Consider the following 23,097-nt stretch of genomic DNA (forward strand, 5'->3'; position numbering starts at 1 on the left):
TGAACAATTCAGATGGCACTAAAGGCAGAGCCAGCCTTCATCCAAATTGAGACAGATACTCCTCCTTGGCAGCCTTCCACCCCTCATTCTACTGCTTTTATCTTCCATATAGGCAAGCCACCTTTCTCATTTCTCACCCATAGTCTACCATCAACTCAATGAAAGTCACCCAACTTATCTTGTCTTTGTTTTCCTCTCTGTACAAAATGTACCCTAACAATAATATTATATGAAGGAAATCACCACATAATATCTTAAAAATAAGTGCTCTAAAAGTAAGCCTTGAATATATCTATTTCCAAATCTCAATTATCTTACCAGAAGGAAACTGAATTGCCGTACTATATGTATGAATCAAGGGAGACAGGATAATACCAAAGTCATCTGGATCTTTGGAAGACTGAGTTATCTGGCTATTCTCAAATCAAGGACAATCTCTCTTTGGATGCCAGTTGTGTAACTAGTGCCTGTGTAAAAGATGGCCTTGGAGAATTAATCAAAGGTAGCTTACAAGGCCTTGCATTAGGCACAGAGGTCATGGTTGGTTTTATACTGTTGGGTTCAGATGTGGGCAACAGTCACTGGCTCAAACAGATGTGATGTGACTGAGAAGCAATGCAATTGATGAAATATGACAGAGCTTACAAATCTAAATGAGTAGTTTCCTTCTCAAAGGAATAACTTCTGGAGATTATATTCATATTTCCAACAAATGTTGCCATTGTTGCACAGAGGCAAATAGTCAAGTGTACAGATACTTAGAACATAGAAAGTGAGGAAGCAGAGTTTCAACTCACCCTATCTGTGAGCACTAGGATTGCCTCCAACCTTTCTCTGCCTTCTCTCATCTCCTTTAATCTCTCCCTCTGCATACAGTTTACTGGACCAACCAAAGGAAAGGAGACCATCATGGCAGTGAGCAAAAAACAAAACACAATTTCAAGCAAACCAAATTGGTGAAATGCAAGGAGCACTAGAATTTGATATCTAATCTAAACACACAAAAATCATTGAGTATCTGATCATGACTTCTAGTTATTAAAATCCCTATGAAATAATAAAGTGGGCTCAACAGAAATTCCACTCAGTACAGCAGGGGATTTGGAACCTCGGAGTCACTTAGCAATAATATTGTGGAGTTTACACATAAACGTATTACATGGAAAGCATGGGAAGGCATGCGACAATGAAGGAGGACAAGAGCCCATAAGCAGTCAACAATGTGCAAGAGCCTATGTAATAATTGGCAAAAGGGGGACACAATTGGCCTTATTACTATCTGGTAGAGAATATAGAGACAAATTTAATATAGTTGTTTCTTAGTCATTATTTTACTAATTGAAATGGCTCTTGAAGAATGAAATTTCAGTAGACACCCAGAGCTATAAGTGATGAAGAGAGGGCCCTTTCTAGACAAAGGAAACAGAACAAAGGTACCAAGGTTTAAAAGGGAGCGATGTGGCTAGAGCATGAGGTCTCTTGAAGGAAAAGGTGTGGATAAAGGCCAAGAGAACAAAAGATAACAGATAATGGAAATCCTTGAAGGTCAAGTCAAGATATTCAGCTGACAGTATGTCTGTAGAAAGTAGGGAATCATTGCAGTGATTTGAGGAAAGGAGTATTATGCTCTAACAGATATTTTAGGAAGATAAATTTATTATGCAAAAAATAAACGGGAAAGGTAAAGAACTAGAAGTTGGAGCACCACCTAGGAAGCCAGGCCGATAAACTAGGCTGGTGGTCCCCAAACCCACTTGTGCTTCAAAGTCACCTGTAGAATTTATTTAAAAAAAAAATAAGACAGGTGCTTGGGCCCCATACCCAGTGACCCAATAGGCTTAAAAGTGCCATTAATTGAAAGAAGGGATACGGGAAGAGGAAGAGATTTTAAGGGAATATAACAACTTTGCTTTGGGGCACATTCTTTTTAAGACACACATGGAATAAGGAAGTCAATTTAGTTGGTAGACAGTTAGAAAAGGGGGTTCTAGAGTATAAGAGAGGTTCTAATTGGAAACTCATTGGTGTCTCATTCAAAGTGAATTCGAGTTGAAAATTCCAAAAGAAAACAAGAAATTAATTTGTTTTATAGACTCTAAGCCTTAAAATGTAACAAATTCGTTGGCTGAGGTATTTTATGTATCATAAATGTTATTTATCATAACAGAGTAACATTTATGTTAAAAAAGTTGATTCTCAGAGCCCAGCTATGTGAGAATCATGACTATCTACTGCCCCCCCACATACACACACACTCAAAATTTTAAATGGAAAAAGGCGAAGAAAAAGAAAATGAAGAAATTCTAATATCTTTGGTTAGATGGGAGATGCCAGAAGAAGAAACTGATTTTTAAGCAACAAATGAACTGCTATGATTCAGTGAAGCAATAGAGCAGTTGCTATAAAACAGCAACCTGCTGAAACAAAATGAGCCATCCTTTCCCACAAAAATATCAAAGAAATCTACTGGAATGCATTTTGTCTTCGGTCAAACTATATTATTTTAAAGTATATAATTTTTAATAGTAGATGAAGCTCAGTGAGGAAACAGAATTCATGATACAGAAATTTCCTTTGAAGTCAGACATGTTTAAATGCATGTATTAAATAAAAGGATATGGGTTTTCTGTCCTTTTTTAAGCAGTTACTATTGGAAGAAGTGCTTGTGTCAGGCACTTAAACCCTGAAACAAAAATGAGAACAAACTAAAAAGACTTAAAGAACTTTAAATATTACCTTTGTTCTGAGCCAAGGGAATGAGTTAAAAAGTAAAAACTTGTAAACTTACTTATCACATATTTAGATTGGTAGTCAAACTTACACATTTTCTAAAGACAAGGATTTTGTGATAATAATAAAAAAATCCATCTGTATTCACATGTATTACTGTCTGGTCACTGCACTACTTCTGTTCACCGACCTTCCTCCCTTTATTTTCCCCTTTATCACCCACATGTTTAGCATTCATTCTGGTTGTGCTAGTGTCTTACAGAGATTTTGGAGAGACTCAGTGCCAGTGTTCTCAACTTGAGGCCCTTCTGTGACCAAGTCATAAAGAGAAGACTAGCAAGAGTTGTGAACAAATGCAATGCCTTAAAATAATGAGATAAGAGGTGACCATGGATCAAGGGCCAGCCAACCCCTGCTCCGTAGCTAGAACTTGTATCCCAACTTCAAATTTCTGTAACTGTCTTTCATCTTCTGTTTTCCCCTTTATCATCCAGATGGTTGAAGGTCATTTCTGTTGCATTAGTTCCTGCTCAGAGTTTCTAGACAGACATCTTCCCATCTCAGGGTCTCTATGTAGCCAACTCAAGCCGTGAATTCTGGCAAGAGGTCTGGACAACTGGGAAGTCTTAAAATAATCACACAGGTAGAGAAAGTGAACCAGGAGCCAGCCAACTTCTCCCCTGAATCAAGACATTTCTCCTAACTTCCATCATCCTACCAGAATACTCCCTGCCACCATCATTTTGTTTCCTTTTCTATACACTCTGCATGGTTTGTTTTCTTGTTCTGCTTCAGTGTCTTTACATGGGTTTCAGGGATACATGAGGGGGTGTGACCAGCACAACTAAAATCTAGCAACATATTCTAGAAAAGTGCAGTGTCTTAAATTTAGATATCAGAGAAGGAGAACCAGTACCCTGGCACCTCTTACTTTTGGGCCAGAATCCATCTCACTCCCCTTCCTTTTTTCCTGCCTACCTGTTGTGTGTTTGCTGGTCAGCTTTGTTGTGTTGGTTATTTCAATGAAGCTATGGGTAGACTTAGGCCCCAGTTTACAACTTTCCCAATTATGGTTGTACATGATCATAGACTCTAGCAACTTCTTCTGGAAATAAAAAACAATGGGATAGATATAGGAGGTGGACCAGGAACCAGCAAAATCTCCCTTCTTAACCATCTCCTCTCCTAACCTCCATCTTTCTACCACTGACCTCTCCCCTTTTATTCTCCCCTTATACCATCCATATGTTTGGTGATCATCTCTTTTGTGTCAATGTCTTTTGAGAGGTTTTAAGAGACTCAGCCTCAATTTTACCACCTTGAAGACTATGGTTCACCAGCCTAAGGAGGAGATCTAACCAGAGGCTATAAATGGATGAAATACTTTAAAATTATGGGATAATCTGTTAAATCAAAATGTATTACTATAATCTTCCCATTTCTGTGCCTTTGTTTTCTATTTGCTTTGCCAATAATTGAGAAAGGTATGTTAAATCTCCATTTTGATTTTTTTTTAATATCTTTTGGTCACGCAGTGCAGCATGTGGAATCCTAGTTCCCTGACCAGGAATTGAACCTGAGACCCTGCAGTGGAAGCACAAAGTCTTATCCACTGGACCACCAGGGAAGTCTCTCCATTTTGATTTTTAAAACTAAATTTAGGGGGCTTCTTCCCTGGTGGCGCAGTGGTTGAGAGTCCGCCTGCCGATGCAGGGGACACGGGTTCGTGCCCTGGTCCGGGAGGATCCCACGTGCCGCAGAGCGGCTGGGCCCGTGAGCCATGGCCGTTGAGCCTGCGTGTCCAGAGCCTGTGCTCCGCAACGGGAGAGGCCACAACAGTGAGAGGCCCACATACCACAAAAAAAAGAAGAAAAAATAAATTTAGTACTGGGAATTCCCTGGTGGTGCAGTGGTTAGGACTCCAGGCTTCCAATGCCAAGGGCCCGGGTTCAATCCCTGGTCAGGGAACTAGGAACCCAGAATGCTGCATGGGATGGCAAAAAAAAAATTAGTTTTTAATAAATTTAGTACCATTTGTTTTAAAAATAATAATAATAATGGGATAGGAGGAGGAGTAGCCCATACTTCTCTCTTAACTTCCATCTTCCTACCACTTACCTCGTGCTCTGTCATTTACTCCATTTTGCTTTCTGGATGTTGTGTCATCTCCTGTGTTGTGTTAGTGTCTTTACATAAGTTTCGGGGGGTCTTTGGCCTGCTTTTAGGGTTATAGATGTCATAACGATAAAAATCCATCAAAGATTATTATGGGATGGTGTAATGCCTTAAAATGGTGGGATAGGAGGAGGAAGACTAGAATCCAACCAAACCTGCCCGTAGGCAGAATGTTTCTATGAATTGTCATCGTCCTTCTCTCTCTCTCTTTCCTCCTTTCCCCTCCTACCTGTTGGATGTCAGCTCTGCCACATTAGTGTCTCTGAAGAGGCTGTAGAAAGAATCAAGCTTTAAATTTTACAATCTTGTAGACTGTCAGTGCCACTTGAACCATGGAATTTAGCAATATTTGATACAAAAAGATAATTATTTTTGAAGAAAAGGTATCAGAAATAGAAGGACAATCAAGAGTCAACCAACTCCTGCCTTTCAGTCAGTTTGCCTTATATCCCCTTCTCTACCATTCACCTCTTTTCTCCTTTTCCCTTCCGTGTCCTTGATAATTGTTGGTTAGCTCTGTCACATTAGTGTTTTTTCAGAAGGATTAGGGAAAATCCAGCCTTGATTATCTCAACCTTGAGAACTGTGACTTGCTGCATCTAAATGCTGGGCACCAGGGCAACATTAAAGCCATAGAATCTGATTAGAGATTACAAACAAGCAAAACGTACACAAATAGGCCAGAGGGAGAAACAGGACCAAGAGCCAGGTAACTCTTGCCCTTTAGCAACAAGATCTCTCCTTTCATCTCCATAAAAGCCTATTACAAAACACAGGCAGAACACTCTACAACATAAATCACAGCAAGATCCTTTTTGACCCACCTCCTAGAGAAATGGAAATAAAAATAAACAAATGGCACCTAATGAAACTTAAAAGCTTTTTCAGAGCAAAGGAAACCATAAACAAGATGAAAAGACAACCCTCAGAATGGGAGAAAATATTTGCCAATGAAGCAACTGACAAAGGATTAATCTCCAAAATTTACAAGCAGCTCATGCAGCTCAATAACAAAAAAAAAACCAACCCAATCCAAAAATGGGCAGAAGACCTAAATAGACATTTCTCCAAAGAAGATATACAGACTGCCAACAAACACATGAAAGAATGCTCAACATCATTAATCATTAGAGAAATGCAAATCAAAACTACAATGAGATATCATCTCACACTGCTCAGAATGGCCATCATCAAAAAATCTAGAAACAATAAATGCTGGAGAGGGTGTGGAGAAAAGGGAACCCTCTTGCACTGTTGGTGGGAATGTAAATTGATACAGCCACTATGGAGAACAGTATGGAGGTTCCTTAAAAAACTACAAATAGAACTACCCTATGACCCAGCAATCCCACTACTGGGCATATACCCTGAGAAAACCATAATTCAAAAAGAGTCATGTACCATAATGTTCGTTGCAGCTCTATTTACAGTAGCCAGGACATGGAAGCAACCTAAGTGTCCATCGACAGATGAATGGATAAAGAAGATGTGGCACATATATACAATGGAATATTACTCAGCCATAAAAAGAAACAAAATTGAGTTATTTGTAGTGAGGTGGATGGACCTAGAGTCTGTCATATAGAGTGAAGTCAGAAAGAGAAGAACAAATACCATATGCTAACACATATATATGAAATCTAAAAAAAAAGGTTCTAAAGAACCTAGGGGCAGGACAGGAATAAAGACACAGAGGTAGAGAATGGACTTGAGGACGTGGGGAGGGGGAAGGGTAAGCTGGGACGAAGTGAGAGAGTGGCATGGACATATATACACTACCAAATGTCAAATAGATAGCTAGTGGGAAGCAGCTGCATAGCACAGGGAGATCAGCTCGGTGCTTTGTGACCACCTAGAGGGGTGGAATAGGGGGGGTGGGAGGGAGACACAAGAAGGAGATGTATGTATATGGGGATGTATGTATATGTATAGCTGATTCACTTTATTATAAAGCAGAAACTAACACACCATTGTAAAGCAATTATACTCCAATAAAGATGTTAAATAAATAAATAAATATTAAAAGTACAATTTTATTGGAAAAACTACATTTCATCAGACTTCTTACTAAAATAGAAGGGGTTCCTCATCAGCATTATTCCCATTTTACAATTATTGTTGTTACAGTTATTGTAAGCACTGTGAAACCTTTGTCATGAAAATAAATATATGAGAATGAAAGGAAAACAAAAAAAGCCTATTACAGTATCTCCTTTCTTTTTCTCCCACACTTATGCTCTCTCGATTTTGTCCATGGGGCTGTGTTAGGCATTCTGCACTTGTGGACGGGTAAATCTTCAGGGCAGTTGATAGGAGCTAGTGTCGCGGAGGTCTTGCTAGACAGAAAAGCCATTTGAGGTGACCTTCCCCTGGCTTGATTTGTGCTGCTGTGGACGCATTTAATCTCACGAGGACAGCCAGGCTGGTTCCAGTCTAAGGGGTGCCAGAACTTAATCCCAGATATGGCTGTCATAAAACATGGGTTGACTGAGAAACTCCTAGGCCTTCAGTGCTATGGTATGCTACTGGAGAGGAAGACAGCCAAATGGGAATACATGGGGCCTGTGTGGCAGAGTGAAGCCTCCTGGAAGTAAGCAGAGGTGACTGGTGAGGTAAATTTGAGTTGGACCCCTCTAGTATCTCTTGTAAGAAAAAGGTAGTGAGGTAAAATGTTTCTGGAAAGGAGTGGTATGGTGAGTAACCAGACTGAAGTGCTGGCTCTTATGCCTTAAGGCAGACGTGAGATTTCTGGGATCCTTTCTCTTGCCTTCCTTTTTGTTAATCCTGTGTTGCCATTTTAACATGCTAAGGTATGAGGTAAATAGGGATGTGATGCTTATCAAAGTATAAAAGACACAAGAAATACTACTTCCTAGTGCAGACTGTGGCCATTGACTCTGGGGACCAACATGGTGGCAGAAGCGTTCTCAACCCCTTTCTTTCAAGGAAGGGGGCTCCACCTGCCAGGCCAGGCTTTTAGGACACAGCAGAGCCCCAGAGAGCCCACTCTTCACCCCCACCAGCAGACAGATGGGTAGTTGCTCAATGGTCTTGTGTAATACTTGTTAACTGGCAAGTATGGTTTGGCACAGAAAACGACTTAAAGCCATTTGTGAAAGTTTTGCCCTCAGCTCTTTATTTGTATATTTGTTTAGGGGGTGAGAGTTGGGAGTTGGATAACAGTTAGGCTTAAGCCCCATCTGGAGCTTCTGCTAGGCTTTACACACAGGCAAGCCTCTCTGCTGATTGTAGTGCAGAGGGGAGCGAATGGGAGAAAACACTGAGTCTTAGTTTCTTTCAGGAAGGAGGCCTTTAGGAGAAAACTCATCCTAACAAGTTAATCTTAATTTTAAAAAGTACTTTGGGGCTTCCCTGGTGGCGCAGTGGTTGAGAGTCCACCTGCCGATGCAGGGGTCACGGGTTCGTGCCCCGGTCCGGGAAGATCCCACATGCAGCGGAGCGGCTGGGCCCGTGAGCCATGGCCGCTGAGCCTGAGCGTCCGGAGCCTGTGCTCCGCAACGGGAGAGACCACAACAGTGAGAGGCCCGCGTAAAGCAAAAAAAAAAAAAAAAAAGTACTTTGGGGTCATTGGAAAGGAGGAATGGTTCTCAGTGATGCAAACTATCTGGCCCTTTATCCAGTCTCCATTGGCGCATATCCCACTTATGAAAGGAAGAGGAATGGGGCTGAGAGTAATAACTGAAAATGCTGCTTCACTAAAATATTTTCTACGACTGCCTTGTTGACCATGTTAAAGAAATGCAGAATTAAAAGAAGCAGTTGTAGGGATGGTGACTACAGAGAGAGGTGTACAGGATATTGGTTACATTCATGTGTTCAGGTTGTGAAAATTCATCAGGCTATATTTAAAGATGTGTGCACTGGGACTTCCCTGGTGGTGCAGTGGTTAAGAATCCACCTGTCAGTGCTGGGGACACGGGTTCGAGCCCTGGTCCGGGAAGATCCCACATGCCGCAGAGCAACTAAGCCCGTGTGCCACAACTACTGAGCCTGCGCTCTAGAGCCTGCAAGCCACAACTACTGAGCCCGCAAGCATAGAGCCCATGCTCTGCAACAAGAGAAGCCACCGCAATGAGAAGCCTGTGCACCGCAACTAAGAGTAGCCCCTGCTCGCTGCAACTAGAGAAAGCCCATGTGCAGCAACGAAGACCCAACACAGCCAAAAAGAAAAAAAGAAAGAAAAGCCTTATCATTCCAAAAAAAGAAAAAAAAGATGCATACCCTTTTTTATATGATGATTATACTTCAATGAAAACTTAGAATGTAAAAAAAGAAAACTTTAGAGAAATAGTAGGGATTTGAGTAATACAGTTATGCATTTATCAACTCATCGAGTGGTACATTTAAGATTTGTGCATTTTATTGGATGTAAATTTTACCAAAAGATAGAAGGAAAGAAAGGAAGGAAGGATGGATGGAAACTGCAAACACTGAACTCCAGTTAATGGCCTGCATGCTGAAGTCTTTTGGTATGAAGTATACTAATATCTGCAACTTACTTTGAAAGGTATCCAAAAAATGAAATGGATTGATGAATGGATAGAAAAATATTAATTGTAAAATCTGAAGTGACTATTTGGTTTTTCACTGTACAATTCTTTCAACTTTTCTGTATATTTGAAAATTTTTACATGTAAATGTTGGGGAGGAGAATCTAAAGGAAAGAGGAAGCATTCTTCCCATTTCTTTATGAATATAAATATTGGCTCCAGCCCATTGGAGACCCAAGCGCATCAGCAGCAATTGGCAAGAGACAAAAGAAGAAGAAAATGGTGGATGCTATGAAGTAGATGTCAAAACACATTCATGGACACATGTGAGACATACCCCGGGGTTTGTACCATCATATACAACCAAGCTGTCAGTTTCGCTTTTTGGCATTTCTGTAAATTACAAATGTTGAAAGTACTCATTATTAGAGTTTGAAGCAATCTGCTGCATTCGGCATGTTAAGCTGAAGAAGAGTTTTTGATACCTCTAGCTAGGGTCAACTTTTTCAACATTTTCCAGTTATATGATTCATTGTATTTGTACTCAATGAAGAAAAACTAAAAATACACGTAAATGAAAGAAATAAAGACATCTGAAGTTGACACCTATGTTTGTCGTTGCAGCAGCTACACTAAAGACACAGGCACTAAAATGGAAGGATGTATATTTTCTCCATCGTGCCTGTAGTTTCAGAGCCAGAGTGCCCTAAGAATTAGTCCATATCACGGTTGTTTGTTTGTTGTGGTTTTGGTTTTTATTGAGATATAATTGACATATAACAATCTGTCCAGGTTTTCCTTGATTGGTAAAGAAGGATCCTGGGGAAGGAACTTTCATTTCCTCCTTAGCACTCTAACCAACAGATATGATGAGTACGAATGCATAACCTCCCACAATCATTATTCTCTTTCAATCTCTTTCTAGGGTTTTACTGATATTTTGCTAGAAAGAGTCATGCATGGGGGAGCCAACATTACAGGATTCCAGATTGTCAACAACGAAAACCCTATGGTTCAGCAGTTCATACAGCGCTGGGTGAGGCTGGATGAAAGGGAATTCCCTGAAGCCAAGAATGCACCTCTAAAGGTAATGTTCCACGACATGTAGAAACCGTAGGCCAGCTTTTCAGAGCATCTCAGTATGGCCTTTATATATTTACGGCCATCCAGTGGACAAGTGGTCGTCCCTCAGAAGTGTTTCAAGGATGCTAAAACACAACTGCAGATAGTGCTGCTGCACTTGAAAACTAAATTCCCAAATAAAGAAGCTATTGAGAAGGAGGTCTTTTAAAACTCAGCGTTTGGGAAGGTTAACTTAATTTTTTAATGAATTTCATTTTTAATATGCTCATAATTTACAATATTACAAGAACCTGAATCAGGCAAAGAGTGGGGGCAGTGGGAATAGGTAAGGAAAATTGATAGTTTGAAACAGAAAATTAGATTTTACATTATTTATGTGATTGCTTTGTGTTAATAAGTTTCATGAATCTCAGTACACCCAAGTGAATTAGGCTCTAATACAGAGTGCACGTTGCCTATACATATATTGAATGGAAATGGTTTCCTGCCTGCACAAGTATCTTTCAATAATTAGATTACCTAAGTTGCTCATTTTCATGAAATCAAGATAAGAACACTGAAAGCAGAAAGTCATGCTTGAAGTGCACATTTTCATGCGTTTCCCTATGGCTAGAAATCCTATTATTTAAAAATCAGGGGCTTCCCTGGTGGCACAGTGGTTGGGAGTCTGCCTGCCGATGCAGGGGGCGCGGGTTCATGCCCCAGTCCGGGAGGATCCCGCATGCTGCGGAGCGGCTGGGCCCGTGGGCCATGGCTGCTGGGCCTGCGCGTCTGGAGCCTGTGCTCCGCAACGGGAGAGGCCGCAGCGGTGAGAGGCCCACGTACCACCAAAAAATAAATAAATAAATAAATAAATAAAATAAAAATCAGGAAGTAAAACAGATAAATGGGGGGAAAGTTATTCATGTTACACAAAGGATCCTTCCAATGTATTTTTTTTAAGTAACCCATTCCCTCAGTGCATTGATTCAAGTATGAAACAGACTTTAAATTCTTCCTTCCTGATATGTATGTGAAAGTATGTATGTACCATGGCTGTGGGATCCTTGTGATCAAGATGAGAGATCAAAGCAGAGTCAAGGCTCAAGGCCCCTCCCTAAAAAAGGAAAGGGGAGGGGACATTTCCTTTCTCATGGTTTCAAGATACCCATCCTCATATCCTTCCTCCCTGGCAAGAATAGAAGAAGGAGGAACAATGGGACATAGACAGAAAAGAGACACATTCTGAATCACCTATGCAGGTCCACCCTGAATGGGTCACATCAACACAAGTGGGACCTTACTTTATGCAATTGGTATGTTCTAGAAAAGTCATAAGTTAAACATCTTTTTTACATCTTTTTGTATTAATTTAAGCCACTCACTAGCTAAGTGGTCCTCTGTAGTTGTAGTGATTACATTACACATGCCAGATTTTTCCAGGTGTCCTCATATGTTTCAGTAAATATGGTCACAATTCCTATGAGGAATCCTTTGTAGTCAAATCTTTTTTTTAAGATGATGATTATTTTTTTGATTGAGATATGATTGACATATGACATTGTATTACTCCTAAGTATACCACATGCTGATTTGATGTATGTATGTATTGCAAAATGATCACCACAATAAGTTCAGTTAACATCTATCACCACCACAGCTACAAATTTTTTCTTATGATGAGAACTTTTAAGAACTACTCTCTTCGCAGCTTTCAAAAACTACAGTGCAGGATTGTTAACTATAATCACGATGATATACATTACATTCCCAGAACTTATAACTGGAAGATTATACCTTTTGACCACCTTCATTCATTTTCCCTATTCCCCAGCCTTGACCTCTGACAGCCACCATTCTGTTTTCTGTTTCTATGAGTTCTTTTTTTTTTGGATTCCATGTATAAGCGAGATCATACAGTATTTGTCTTTCTCTGTCTGACTTATTTCACTTAGCATAATGCCCTCAAGGTCCATCTGTGTGTCACAAATGGCAGGATTTCTTTTTATGGCTGAATAATATTCCATTGTATGTGTGTCTGTGTGTGTATATATTTTTATTGAAATATAATTGACATGACTTTATATATGTATATATATGTGGGTGTATATCACTTTCTTTATCCATTCATCATTTGATGATTTGATGAACACAGGTTTGTTCCATGTGTTTGCTATTGTAAATAATGCTGCAATGAACATGGGGGTGCAGATCTCTTTGAGACAGTGATTTTATTTCCTTCAGATAGATACCCAGGAGTGGAACTGCTGGATCATATGGTAGTTCTATTTCTAATTTTTTCAGGAACCTGCCTATTGTTTTCCACAGTGACTGCGCCAATTTACATTCCTATCAACAGTGCACGAGGGTTCCCTTTTCTCCACATCTTCATCAACACTTGTTGTTTCTTGTCTTTTTGATAATAGCCATTTTGACAGGTGTGAGGTACTATCTCATTGTGGGGTTTTTTTGTTTTTTTTTAATTTATTCATCTTATTTATTTATTTTTGGCTGTGTTGGGTCTTTGTTGCTGCACGCGGGCTTTCTCTAGTTGCGGCGAGCAAGGGCTACTCTTCATTGCAGTGCACAGGCTTCTCATTGCAGTGGCTTCTCTTGTTGCAGAGCAAGGGCTCTAGGCGTGCGGGCTTCAGTAGCTGCGGCTCCCAGGCTCAGTAGTTGTGGCTCGCAGGCTCTAGAGCACAGGCTCAGTGGTTGTGGCGCACGGGCTTAGTTGCTCTGTGGCATGTGGGATCTTCCCGGACCAGGGCTCGAACCCGTGTCCCCTGCATTGGCAGGTGGATTCTTAACCACTGTGCCACCTGGTAAGTCCCTCACTGTGGTTTTGATTTGCATTTCTTTGATGATTCAACTCTTTTTTTTATGGACTAAATCTGCCCACTACATTTAGGTGAGCTTATATTAATTTATATTTTCATACAACTGCCTATCCACTGTTTTGCCATCCTTAGATTTAGCAGGCAATAGGTAGAGGAAAAAAACTCATTTATTCAATATGTTATGGGTTACCTACAAAATGTCAGGCACTATGATAGGCACAAAAAATGGACAAGAGTAAAAGTATGAAAAGGGTGCTACAGAGTCATTTATGCCTGTTCAGAAGTTGTAGAGGTGTACAGAAGAGAAGGAAGACAATCTCAGCTCTGGATTATTCACTGATAACTCATGATATGTGTAATGTAAAGTTCTTAGAACTTACTGAGAAGAATTGTTCAGACTTATAAGCAAAACCCTTCAAATACCTTAAGAAAATGAAATACTTAAATAGGTGGTTACAACTTTCGGATTACTTTGACTTGTACTAGTCATTATGGAACCTGTCTCTATATCAAACAGACAAAAAGCCCATGTTAAAAAATTATGTACAATATTTTTGATTAGGAAATAAAATTGTCTAGAGATTAAAATCTTGATGCTTAATTTATTCTGTATTTTATGAACATTTCCTCTGGGGTCTTTTTGTTTATAGATGGTCACACATTGGTCCGTAGAAGCTGAAAAAGTAGAAAATTAAATAGCTATTTTGGCATGGCTTGGAAAGGACTACATTAAGATTGCTGACAATTTATGCAGTCAGCTAGAAAAAAAAATCACCACCATGTTGGCTTTATGTAGTGCTAGCACGGGCAGACACAGATTTTTTTTTTTCATGAAAGAACATATGTCCCCTGTTACAGTCATACTTGATGACTTGGCCCTGAAAGAAAAGTAACACGAAAAAAGTCAGAAAAGTAAATTGATAGTTGTAAAGATGACAATGCATTCACTCACAATTGTATTGGGACATACTATATAGACAGAAAATTCCCCCCAGGGCATTTTGCTTCATTTTTTAGAAATCAACAGAATTCTATATTCTACCAGTATTTGTCACCCCTGCAAAACAGAGGCCAGCTAATTTTAATCACACTTTGTTGATTCATTAATGAAAAGGCATCCACCATGTCAAATTGCAGATAATCAAATCCCTTGTATTAAATGACTGGCCTCATCCTTAGTACAGTGTATCAGTACAGTATATCCAAGAAATAGAAAGTAAGTGTTCTTGCCTGAAAAAGGTAGCATCATGAAGTATTGCCTATGAATTGTCCATGTTATCAGATTTAAAACTCAATAACAATTGTAATTTTCTACAGTCAAAAAAAAAACCAGCTTTGGATTTTGCTCTCCCAAGGAAACAAAAACTGATTTATTGCTGGCCAGAGGTCCTAGTTCACCAGAAACGTGGTCCAGACAGAAATGATTAATGTTTCCCTCCAAATTAATTTCAAGCTGTCTAACTTAGTTATTTCCATTTTCCCCTAAGTAAACACCAGATCTGAATTTTCTATTACAAACAGCAATAGCCCAGTCTTGCTTTAGGATATGCCGTTTCCTCTCCAATCTACATATGCCATCCTTTAACTTCCCACATATTTTAATCTCTATAAAGGAGCTGGCCTTTTAGCAGTCACTCACTCAATACGAAACACAGTATTGTGAGAAAGAGAGATTCCCTTGAGCCATTTGATCTTAATAATCTTAACATGTGCACACATGAGGTAAGATGCATCATTCTAGAATGGATCAAAGTCAGGCTTGCCCAGAGAGATCTCTTGATTCAAGTAATTAAGAGGGTGACTTCATAGAACAAGAGTTGGAGATGAATGAAAATTATAAGAAATGAGGCAAGTTTTGGGGGCATCATTTGTCATGATATTTTGTTTTCCATACATCCATTTCAGTACACATCTGCATTGACGCACGATGCAATACTGGTCATAGCAGAAGCTTTCCGCTATCTGAGGAGGCAGCGAGTGGATGTGTCCCGGAGAGGCAGTGCTGGAGATTGCTTAGCAAACCCTGCTGTGCCCTGGAGTCAAGGAATTGATATCGAGAGAGCTCTGAAAATGGTAATGACCACAGTGGGTTATTGGGTTGGGGGCACCTTATAAAGACACAAAAAGAGTAAGACCTCAATCTTAAGAAAAGACAACCTAAAGGGAATAGGATCAGAGTCTGTAGAATGTTCAAAGTGTACAGAAAGATAAGCATCGATATTTATTCATCAAAATCTAGAAATCTAAAACTAGAAGATTCTTCCTTGAAGCTTGAGAAATGGTAAATTTAGGGCAAATGAATATTTAGCTCTGTATTAAAGTGGGGATAGTAAATCAAACTCAGTACCCTTGAAAGTTATGGATTGAACATGTAAATGGCTTCAAAAAATTCAGACTTTCCAGAAAATGATGTTGCTTAGGGGGGCTGGGATATTCTGTAGGAAACTCCTAACTTTAGGGTAGACATTACCAGCATCCTCTGGCTCAACAGACAAATTATTAGCCTGGATGGACTGTGGAACTGAGCCAGTGTGATAGTATTTCTATTTGTCAAAAAGAACCTTTATACTATTCTACATGGTGAAATGCAGGAACACAGTCCATTCTAGGCCTACTTAAGAGTTTTTTCCCCAATGCCCTAGAGAAAAAGCCTGAAGGAAAGAACAAGGAATCAATGGGCAGAGAGTCAAATAGGTCACTTGTTTTTAGTATTTACTGGGTGGGAGAGCATTTAAGGCTTTGAGCAGTATCCTTTGAACAGATTCCATTATTTACACTAGGAGCAGCATCACCCATTCAGTGTAGCTTTTTAAGCAAGAGCTCTTTCCTGAATATTTTGCTTTAAGCTACATACGCCTGCATGCATTAAAATAAGCCTTCGAGAGTAAAAGACTCTCTTATTTCTACTTCTTTAATTATCCTGATGTTTAGAACATCCAAATCAACAAAGAGATAGGCAATGATAAGATAATTCTGTGCACAACCCAGCAACTAGGAATCTGTAATGGCCTCATAATGTACATCATTTTGTGTAGCTGGCTCTCTTACTGCTGCCTTAAATTTGCCAAGTTGGAAGCATTCAATAGAAAGGGGTTAGTAGCCACTGTGTCTCTCTCCAAGAAAGAGATATGACTCATTCTCCCATCATGCAGATTTTTATGTCATTATGTCAGTTCCCTAACAAATGCCCTAAGTGTAGTTTTATGGAGGTAGCACTGCACAATTTTTGAAGAACAGTTAATTAAATTCAACCTTCATAGCTGTTACAAGATTTGTATTGTCAGGTGAAACATAATGATGAGTGAAATATAAAACTCCCTCAGAGTGAACCAAAAGGAGTTTTCAACAAAACCTCAAGGGGCAAGTGCCAGCATCTTTGATTGACTTCCCATTCATGACACAAATGACTCTCTTCCCCAAATACAAAACTGGCTACCAGACTGAAGGACAAGAAATGAATTTGGCAAGAAAAACATTAGATTGATCATATTATTGCACAAAGTTTCCACATGTCTAACTCACTGATAAAGCTCAAGCTGTAAGCCAGGTAAGTAACCTTCCTCCCCAGGCCCTCACGATAAAACACTCAACAGAAAGGATGCTTTCCCTCTTTCCATAGGCCAGCCTCTTTCTAAGGCTTCGGAGAGGCTGGAAAGTATCAGCCTCTTCCAAAAGTACATGTTGCCTTGTGACAAATGATCAGTGAAACTCCACTTTTCAGAGGACTGCAAGAGAGGGTGGTCTGAAGTACTAAAGGTTTTTACCATATTAAAAGAAATCCCATTTTATTTAAGTTAACTAAAAGTGAGGATGCATGATGTAAAAGCATCCCTCATTGTGACTAGCACATAGTTGCTGCTCAGTCAATCATTCTCTTCCTTCAAAGAAATCTGGCAAACAAAATCATTGCCTGAAAGAGTCTCCTAAGGGGCCTGTTTTAATGAATAAATAATCACACCATTCATTAAACAAATATTTACTGAGCACCAACGACTATGTATCAGGCTCCAAGTTAAAATGCAAACATGAAATAAGATGAGGGGAGCTCATATTTAAATTGTTAATATGTAAACAAATGCTTTTAAAAACCTTAAAGCGACTTGCAGATTGGGTAATCATCATCCTTACAATCTATCGATGGTGCAAAGATTAGCCTCAACCTGGTCTACTGAAATATGTCACAATTCTAAGTCATCGAAACTTGTCAACTTGCTCAGTAAACATTTATTGAACACCTGCTCTATCCCAGGCTCTGGATTAGTTGCTGAGAACACAGAAAAAGAATGTCTTTCATCTTGAGGTGCTCCCAATCTAGCAGGGGAGCTGGAAATACATAGATGATTAAAATGTTATGGTGAAGCTCCACACGGAATGCTATGGGAACCCAGAGGAGAAGCACCTAATATAGACTGAGGTGCGGGGTGGAGAGGATTAAAGAAGGGATCCCAGATGGGATGGTGGGAAACTGTCACTGACATTCACATCCTTAAAAATAGACTTCTCTCTGAGCGGTAGTCCAATTCGACTTCTGCTCACCAAAAGTTCTAATCAGCTTAGGCTATTGTCCAGTTTGCAGATCATGCTCAGATAGGCTGAATCTTTAGAAATATACAATTCTTAATGAGAATGAAGACTTTGCTATTTTCAGTAACGAAGGATTTCCTTAATAATTTCCTCTGCCAGTGTCTCTACCCTGCCTATCTCCTCTCCTAGAATTCAGTGCTCAAAATAGAGTGTAAAGAACCCTTCATGCATCACAGTATGCATCAGACCCATCCTACTGGATAAGCAATTTCTATCTCAACAAAGGACCTTTTCTTTAGCCAGAAGCATGACATCACCTTCTCTGCAAGCCTAAGCTGACAGTAGTGCTTAGGTTTGTTCATTTAGTAGGACAATCAACTTGTCTTCAGGGAGTCACATTGGAGCATTTCTCCTTCAACAGATATTCCATGGTCTCCTACTGGTGGTAAACAAGCCCCGTTCCCTTTAAAAAGATGCTCCCTACTATTTGCCATCAATTTTCTCTTCTGCAGCACAAGCCCATTACCGCTTCTCACTTGCTTAACAAACAGCTTGTCACTTTTCTATAAGAGATGAAAAAGTATTCCATTCTTTCATCTTGGGAGAATGACAGATTCTTTTTCTTTGAAGCAAATTCCTTGACCCATACTCACCAGATAAGTACTTCAAGTGGGTAACAATAATGACATATTTATAGAGGGGCTTTCATCCAGTGTCCTTGAACTGTAAAATAGGTAAGGAAATCTCTCCACCCAGTAGAGATGGCCTCTTATTAATTCATAATACGGGGCCCAGACCCAGTAAAAATTGTGGCATACATGCATCTGCATTTGGCCTCCCAACTAGGTGTCTGGCCTATTCTAGTACCTCTATCTGTTTTATATAGTATTCAATACTCCTGATTCCCTAGACTTAACAAATTTCATCAGTCTATGGATTATCCCTCCATGGCCTAGCTCTCCACTACCTGTCTGGAACTGGGCATAGGTTAAATAAGAGGAAAAACTCGGGCTTCCCTGGTGGCGCAGTGGTTGAGAGTCCACCTGCCGATGCAGGGGACATGGATTCGTGCCCCAGTCCGGGAAGATTAAAAAAAAAAGAGGAAAAACTCATCCCTGTTACTATGGTAGCTGATAAATGTGTAAACCCCTCAAGAAACAGAACTAAATTCATTTTGATTAATAATAATAATTATTAATAGAGCTAGCATGTATTGCAATGCTCACTACATGCCAGACACTGATCTAAACACTACATATGTATAACTCATTTAATCCTCCTAACTACTCCATGGGATAGGTACTACTAGGATTTCCCATTTTACAAATTAAGACACTGAGGTACAAAAGCACTAAGGAACATCCCCAAGGTCATACAGTTAGTAAGTGATAAAGTTACAGTATGAATCCAGGAGCCCCAGAGCCCACGTTACTGAAGCTGGTTTATGTTTGGATGTTGGGAACAGTGGAACTCACAGTTCAGAATAATGCATTATCTTAGTTAAGAATACTCTTCAGGCTACTCCCTTCAGAAAAGATGAATGGTAGAAATTTCAGGTTCCTTGGAATCTAGAAAAATGGTATAGGTGATCTTATTTGCAAAGCAGAAATAGAGACACAGATGTAGAGAACAAATGTATGGATACCAAGGGAGAAAGGAGTGGGGTGGGAGAAACTGGGAGACTGGGATTGACACATATACATTATTGATACTATGTATAAAATAGACAACTAATGAGAACATACTGTATAGCACAGGGAACTCTACTTAATGCACTGTGGTGTCCTAAATGGGAGGGAAATCCAAAAGGGAGGGGATATCTGTATGTGTATGGCTGATTCATTTTGTCGTGCAGTAGAGACTAACAACATTCTATAGCAACCATACTGCAATAAAAATTAATTTAAAAAATCAGTTTCAAAAAAAGGGATTGAAATACACAAAATACATTTAAATCTATGAGTTGATAATAATACTAAAAACATGGGTTACCTTTAGACAATTCTATGAAAGATTTTTATTCTGAAAACTGGTAAATAAAGAGAAAGTTAAGTATTTTTTAAAAAAAAGAAATTTCAGGTCCTTGAAAAAGTAGTGGTAGGGCCCTCACTGTATCATATAAGAAACTGCCTGTCACACCCACTCAAAGCTTCATTAACTAAAAGGCATACTTAGAAAACACTGCAGAGGAAATGAAGATCTGTATAGACTGATCTGGTGGCTATAGCTCAATGGCTCAAGATAAACATTCTCCAAGATTCCAAGATCTGTCAGCGGACCTCATCGCAAAAACCAAAAAGGCAATAATGTGGTGCTATTTTTAAATTTTACATTTTTCCCTTTCTACCAGGTACAAGTACAAGGAATGACTGGAAACATCCAATTTGACACTTATGGACGTAGGACAAATTATACCATCGATGTGTATGAAATGAAAGCCACTGGCTCTCGTAAAGTAAGTAACCCAAACAGATATCCAAATAAAAAATCTCTCAGAAAGTAACAGCCCTCAGATGCAAGGAAATAGGTGTTAGGAAACACACCCAAAGCAAATTCCCACACATCATATTTGCCTTTCCATTTGGTGAACAGTGTAGATACGATGCAGAGCTGTTTTGTAATCAAAGTATTCCATCTACACATTTTAAAATTTATTTCCCTCTGAGGCTGGTCCTTTAAAAGTGGTAGACTCAAGGGCTTCCCTGGTGGCACAGTGGTTGAGAGTCCACCTGCCGATGCAGGGGACGCGGGTTCATGCCCCGGTCCGGGAAGATCCCACATGCCGCGGAGCGGCTGTGCCCGTGAGCCATGGCCGCTGAGCCTGCGTGTCCGGAGCCTGCGCTCCACAACAGGAGAGGCCACAACAGTGAGGGGCCCGTGTACCGCAAAAAAAAAAAAAAAAAGTGGTAGACTCAAGATTAATTAACAGCTTCGTACAATACAGGGAAGGAATTACAAATTTTATAGCATGTTATTTAAACAGAAGCTGCCAAGATACACATGATTTTAGCAAAAGAATTGGAAAGTAGGTAATCTCTCCATTTTGCCAACTCACCCACCAAAATGACTCTGGACAAAGTACCTTTCCCTACAGCTAAATTTCATAATGACCACTTTGCGTCTATCATACTAATAGTGAGTTAGTCAGGAAGTGGGAATTTAGTAGTTACTTAATAAAACCTTAGAACATAAAATATCTTGTACCATTTCTACAGGATACTCAACTGATTGCCCACCCAGCTTTCCTACAGTTTTAAGGAAAGAATTTTTCTGCTATCTGAGTTTAAAGAATCAAAAAGGCTGATCATTCTACAGTGGGCTAACTTATTTTTACCAAATATCAGTAAAAGCAAGGTGGGGATGGGAACCCCCAGGATGAAGGAACAGCACTTCTGTTGCTCAAGCAACTACAAAAAAGTTTCATTCTACTACAGCACTTGAATTTCGTGCAGCACTTTTTGACTAAAAAATAGGCAACCAGGTCAAATGTCTGCTCTTTCTAGGCTGGCTACTGGAATGAGTATGAAAGGTTTGTGCCTTTCTCGGATCAGCAAATCAGCAATGACAGTGCATCTGCAGAGAACCGGACCATAGTAGTAACCACCATTCTGGTAAGTATGGATGGAAGGTAGGTGGGCTTTCTGTACAGCAAGACTTCTGTCTTCTGAAAAGCATTATTCAGCCAGTAGGAAAGACCTCAAGTTCAAACAGTGGAAACTTCCAACAGGTCAGCTTAGGAACCTTTTGAAACGTCTTGCCATGATGAGGAACAGAATGTCATTTAAGTAAAGAAAAAGAATAGGAATTCGCAATAGTTTTAGATGTTGTTATCCTCTTTGTTACCCTCATGGACTGATGCTTCATCTGGACTGGAAATGTAATTCTTCATTGTGGGGGAGATAGCGTTATATGGAGGAAAGAGTAGGTCAGGGGTCTAATATTAGGTCTACCACTAACCTGAGTTTAACGGTGCAAATCACAACTTCTCTGAGCCTCAAGTTGTGTTCCTTTTTAACTTATGGAATGGTCATAATAATAATCTCCTATCCATGTCATAAGACGTTTCAAGGCAATATTCACCATGTAAAGCTTTTCTGAAAAACTAAAAGCACTATTGGGATGTGAAATAGTATTTTCACTTATTTTCAAATGCTTTTCTAAAACCTGGTATGTTTCATTACTGAATGAAGTGCAAACCCGGGTTAAAAATGAGTATGCCTGAAAATGAGTAGGTCTGAAATTGTGATTAATTAAATGGAGATTCAGCTGAAGTTTATCTTTCATTTAGACATGCCTATCAAATACTCACTGTGTCCTAGGTACTGTAGTAGGCCCTGAGGATATAAAAATGAATAAGCCACAGACCCTGACCTCACAAAGATCACAGTGCTTCCCTAGGGCTTGCCAGGGCTGGCTGTGGTTCTTACATAGTAAATCCCAAGAAATCAAAGACAGTTCACCTTTGTGTAACTAAGAGAAATACCTCTGCCCAATCTGACTAAATCAAAGACTTTACAGGTGGAAACTGGTTCTTTCAAACTCTCAGAAAGAACTTAAATTCTTCTCTATTTCCTTAAATCATCAATTAAGGACTCCAAGGAATATGTGACCCCATGAATAGTCGATTGAGGCTCTTCTGCTTATTAAGCAAACATTTTTAAAGGCTCTCTTAACACACCAAACCTCAATAGCCACAGGGGAACAAAACTTCATTACTACATTTATTATCTCTTAGAAAAATGTATAGGAGTAATCCTTTGATCTTGCTTCTGATCCCAAAGGAATCACCATATGTAATGTATAAGAAGAATCATGAGCAACTGGAAGGAAATGAGCGATATGAAGGCTACTGTGTAGACTTAGCCTATGAAATAGCCAAACATGTAAGGATCAAATACAAATTGTCCATTGTCGGTGATGGGAAATACGGTGCAAGGGATCCGGAGACTAAAATATGGAACGGCATGGTTGGGGAACTTGTCTATGGGGTAAGTTTTTTCCAACTCTGTTTTCATTTATTTCTATGCCTTCCAACTAATAAAGATAGAGGAATTTAATTTTCAAGTGCAGTATTTATCCAATTGTATAGTTTTCATATGATCTGTACAAAAAACGTTTTATTCTACGGTTGAATTCTGAAAAGGTAGCTTGTCAATAGCATCCTTTGGGCAACAGGATTATTTTACTAAAAGGAAAGTAGAATTGGAGAACTTTATCTGGCAACATTAAGTACAGCCTGCCCTCTATTGAAAATCTGT

At 39.5% G+C, this 23,097-nt stretch overlaps 1 protein-coding gene across 1 annotated transcript in view; it reads left to right on the forward strand.

The window, feature by feature from the left end:
• GRIA3 (glutamate ionotropic receptor AMPA type subunit 3) overlaps nt 1-23,097 on the forward strand; it is a 287,469-nt gene that overhangs the window by 186,740 nt on the left and 77,632 nt on the right. Inside the window, exons 6-10 of the mRNA XM_082610164.1 lie at nt 10,342-10,503; nt 15,221-15,388; nt 20,190-20,294; nt 21,343-21,450; nt 22,621-22,827. Of these exons, the coding sequence (XP_082466290.1) occupies nt 10,342-10,503; nt 15,221-15,388; nt 20,190-20,294; nt 21,343-21,450; nt 22,621-22,827 (750 nt within the window). The remainder of the gene's footprint in view (nt 1-10,341; nt 10,504-15,220; nt 15,389-20,189; nt 20,295-21,342; nt 21,451-22,620; nt 22,828-23,097) is intronic.

This window comes from Mesoplodon mirus, assembly GCF_964341445.2.
Source record: "Mesoplodon mirus genome assembly, chromosome: X".
Lineage (NCBI taxonomy): Eukaryota > Metazoa > Chordata > Mammalia > Artiodactyla > Ziphiidae > Mesoplodon > Mesoplodon mirus.